At 35.8% G+C, this 4223-nt stretch overlaps 1 protein-coding gene across 1 annotated transcript; it reads right to left on the bottom strand.

Moving 5' to 3' along the window:
* Window positions 1-1245: 1245 nt before the first annotated feature.
* LOC142750631 (olfactory receptor 1496-like) lies at window positions 1246-3254 on the bottom strand. The gene is made up of 2 exons (XM_075859627.1): window positions 3228-3254; window positions 1246-2175 (listed from the first exon to the last, which is right to left on the bottom strand). The coding sequence occupies exons 1-2, from the start codon at window positions 3252-3254 to the stop codon at window positions 1246-1248; spliced, it is 957 nt and encodes a 318-aa protein (XP_075715742.1).
* Between the last annotated feature and the right edge of the window lie 969 nt (window positions 3255-4223).

Genomic DNA, 4223 nt, shown 5'->3' with positions numbered 1-4223 from the left:
AAGAGTATTTTTTTGGGATCATTACGAGGTTTAGATGACAGAGGGATATGTCATAAGGTTTCTTTGCATGTCTCTATTAATTCATATAATTTTAAATACTAAAAATGATTATAATTATTATCATTATTGTTGTTTTTTTTTCTTTCTTTACAAGGAGGTGGTGGATTAAAATAACACCAGATTAAAAAAATTTATATTTTAAACAGAAGTATTGGGAGTTTGTATTCACATGAAAATTCACATTTTGGGGTGCGATTGTTGGAGAAAATGATGACCATACGCAAATATTAGAATCGTTTTTTTATGTTCAGGTGTTTCAGATGCATCCATTACAAACAGGTTCATAAAATCATGCACACAGCCATGCAATCTCCATGGACAAACATTGTTAGAAGTATGGGTTGTAATGAAGAGCTGAGGGACTTTAAATATGGCACTGTTGTAGGATACAACCTTTGCCACAAGTCAGCTCAGAAAAATATTAATCTGCTAGATTTGACAATTACAAATTTGAGTGCATTTGTTGTGGAGTGGAACTTTCTGGAAGTGACATTAGTATAAGAACTGTGAGCCCAAAGCTTCATAAAATGGGTCTCCATGGTGCAGCAGCTGCACACAAGGCTAAGATCACCATGTACAATGCCAAGCGTCGACTGGAGTAATGTAAAGCATGCCGCCACTGGAGTTTGGAGCAGCGTCTTCTCACTATTTGGCAAGAGGAACGCTACTTACTTGAATGCATAGTTTCTACTGTAACATTTGGTAGAGGAAGAGGTGATTCTCTAGGGCTGGTTTTTGGGGTTTGAGTCCTTATTTCAAGTGAAGGGTTATGTTTATACTCTAGCATACAAAGACATTTTACTCAATTTTAGCATCCAACATTGTGGATGACTGTGGCCATATGCACATAGCGAGCTCCATAAAGACATGGTGTGAGGAGTTTGAAATGGAGGAAATTGAGTGGCTGCGCAGAGCCCTGACCTTAACCCTGATTGTGAGCCAGAATCGTCTAAAATCAGGGTCTGAACTCACAATTTGTCTTTGGGGTCAATGGGCACCATTTCTTACAGACACACTCAAGAATCTTTTAGAAAGTCTTCCCGGAAAAGTCGAGGCTGTTATAGTAGTCAAATCCATATTAACACCCTTGCTTTTCCAATGGGAATTACAACAAGCTCATATAGGTGTGATGGTCAGGTGTCCACATACCTTTAGCCATATAGTGTATATAATATTATGAAAAATTTACCAGATCACATGCTTATGTAGGGTTACCTGTATGGCTTTCCTAATGTCTTTATTCCGTAGACTGTATATAATGGGGTTTATGAAAGGAGTAATCACAGTGTAGAGCAGGGATAGGATTTTACTGATGGTGACTGTTTGTCCTTTTGTTGGGAAAATATAGACACTGAACAAAGTCGAGTAAAATATGGATACCACAATGAGGTGGGAGCTACAGGTGGAGAAGGCTTTCTGTCTACCAGTACTGGATGGAATCCTTAATATTGCTAAAATAATGTAAGTATAAGACATTCCAATGATTGTGGTTGGAATGAAAATAACTGGAATGCTCTGCAAATAAATTACCAGTTGAACAATGAAGGTATCAGAACAGGCAAGTTCTAATAAAGGAACAAGATCACAGAAGAAATGGTCAATGATATTTGGTCCACAGAAACTCAGCTCTGATGTTGTAACGATGTTTATTAAACTAATGGAAAATCCGAGAAACCAAGAGATGGCGACCAATATCACACAATGTCCACTTGTCATGATAGATGTGTAACGAAGGGGATTACAGATGGCCACATATCTGTCATAGGACATCACTGTGAGGAGAAAACATTCAAATGCTTCTGAGATACCGAAAAAATAAAACTGAGTCAAACAGTTAATAAAAGTAATGGTCCCCCCGTTATCCAGTAGAATATGGAGCATGTTGGGGACAATGTCTGAGGCCAACAAGATGTCATTGATGGACAGTAGTGAGATGAAGAAGTACATTGGAGTGTGGAGGTTCGTTCTGATGGACACCAGGGTGATGATCAGGAGGTTCCCACATAATGTCCCATAGTAAACCACCAGGAGAAGACAGAAAAGTAAAAGTCTTAAATCTTGACTGACTTGAAAAGCTAAGAGTAAAAACTCAGTGACCACCGTCTGATTGTTCTCCTGTGTGTAGAACAGATAGTTATGATGTAATAAGTAAAAAACTGAAACTATTTTATCTTCACATACAAGAGCGAGAGTGCTCCAGACTGTAACATATGTTATATCATGTATAAACTGCTAATAAACTTACGCAATTTATTCTGGAGCTGCTGATTACATTTATATTTTCCATTTATGATTGATCATATATGTGCATCATTATTGCCACCGACATTCCCTACTTTGTTTTTTTTTAATAGATGACATAACACAATCAGATTATAATATTGGTTTGTGGCATAGAATTCTAGAATTTACATTGTATTACTCATCATTTATATTCGGAATTGAAGACTTGACCAAACAAATATTAAAAAGTAAAAATACAGAAATGTAAGAGAATAAAATATTACTTTCTATTTTCTAGATTTATAACACGGTTTTCTTAATTTTAAGGAAAAAAAACTATTATTTAATTGGGTATTAATAAATATTTTGTTTTTTTATAACATATTCTCATTGTCAATGTTCATGTTTTATATGGGACTAATATATAGCAATTGCTTTCTTATAAAATGAGTAATATTTTACCCCTTCTACGACTATAACATCCTCTCCTCTTCGAGGAAGACTTTTCACAGGATTTTGTAGTGTGTAGGTGGGAATTTGTGCCCAATCAACCAAAAGAGCATTTGCCAGGTCAGACGCTGTTGTTGGGGGGGGGGGAGGTCTGGTTCTCATTTGGCATTTTAAGTCATCCCAATGGTGTTTGCTGGGGTTGAGGTCAGGGCTTTTTGTAGCCCCTCAAGTCCCTACACACCAAACTCACATTGTGCATTTATGGAGCTCGCACCAAGGGGGACACAGGGAAGCAAAACAGATTAAAAAATTATTTTTGTATGCTAGAAACACTAACAACATTTCTGGATGACCCATTTACACAACAAATTGGGAACATATTTGGCTATTTTTATATATATTGTATATTTATAGATATTTCAGACATGTTCAGCATCACCTTTGAAAGTCTTTAGTATCTATTGAATCACAGAGGTTTACCTCACAATACTTACATCATGTTCTTTCTTCTTTACTTTCATTTTCAAAAACCTTTTTTATACAAATCTTAATTTTGTTTTCAAAAAAAGTCTCAGAAGCAAATAAATGGAATTTTAGACAACATCCCAGTCATGTTGTGTGGCCGTCAGACACAAGAATATGAATTATTAATGAATGACCTGCAGATATTTATATAGAAAATAAAGGCAAGGTGCCGGGTACAATAAGTCTCGGGGGAATTTTTTATAATGTCTCATGAGTCTTCGTTATTTAAGTAAATTGAAGAATGTAAATTAAAGTCTAATCCAGCTGGATCTTAAAAACGTCTATATTAATTTGATTAGAAATAGTTTTACATTTGTAGTATAATTTAGGAGAGTCAAAAATAATTTTAGCTTAATTTATCGAACTGATGATAGTGATTTTTATTTACTTTATTTTAACTATTTTTTATACATTTCATTTTTATTATTCTTTGTTTTTTTGTTGAGACAGTCCTCAATGGTTCTTTTTCTTCCTCTCTTCACAGCAACATTGAGATATTTTCCTGTGGAGGTAATGGAGTCTGATATAATTTGCTGGGGGCCCCCTCTTAAATACACTCACTCGCTTGATGTTCCTATTTGACATTTCACAAAATGAATAGCATAGAAACTTTCTTAATGCTCTGGATAAACGCCAAAATCCATATTGAAGACTGTATTAACTAGTTTCATAAATCCAAATACAAACAGTTCAATAAATAAATAAATGACCAAATCTTGTCCCTTTACCTAAAAAACGTCCCCCATATCCATGCTTACCTCACCACTGACACTGCTATATCACTAATCCAGACCCTAATCATTTCTGGTCTAGACCCCTGTAACTCACTCCACTAAACAGACTTGACTTCACCACATCATGTACACAGCAGAGGGGATGGTCTGCACTATTATACACCTCCGCTCTCATCTCGATTTACCAACTTGATCATGCCAATGACCTACGACTATGACCTCACGCACAGC

The sequence above is a fragment of the Rhinoderma darwinii genome, chromosome 3 (assembly GCF_050947455.1).
Source record: "Rhinoderma darwinii isolate aRhiDar2 chromosome 3, aRhiDar2.hap1, whole genome shotgun sequence".
NCBI lineage: Eukaryota > Metazoa > Chordata > Amphibia > Anura > Rhinodermatidae > Rhinoderma > Rhinoderma darwinii.
This window is presented reverse-complemented; position numbering and strand designations above follow the sequence as displayed.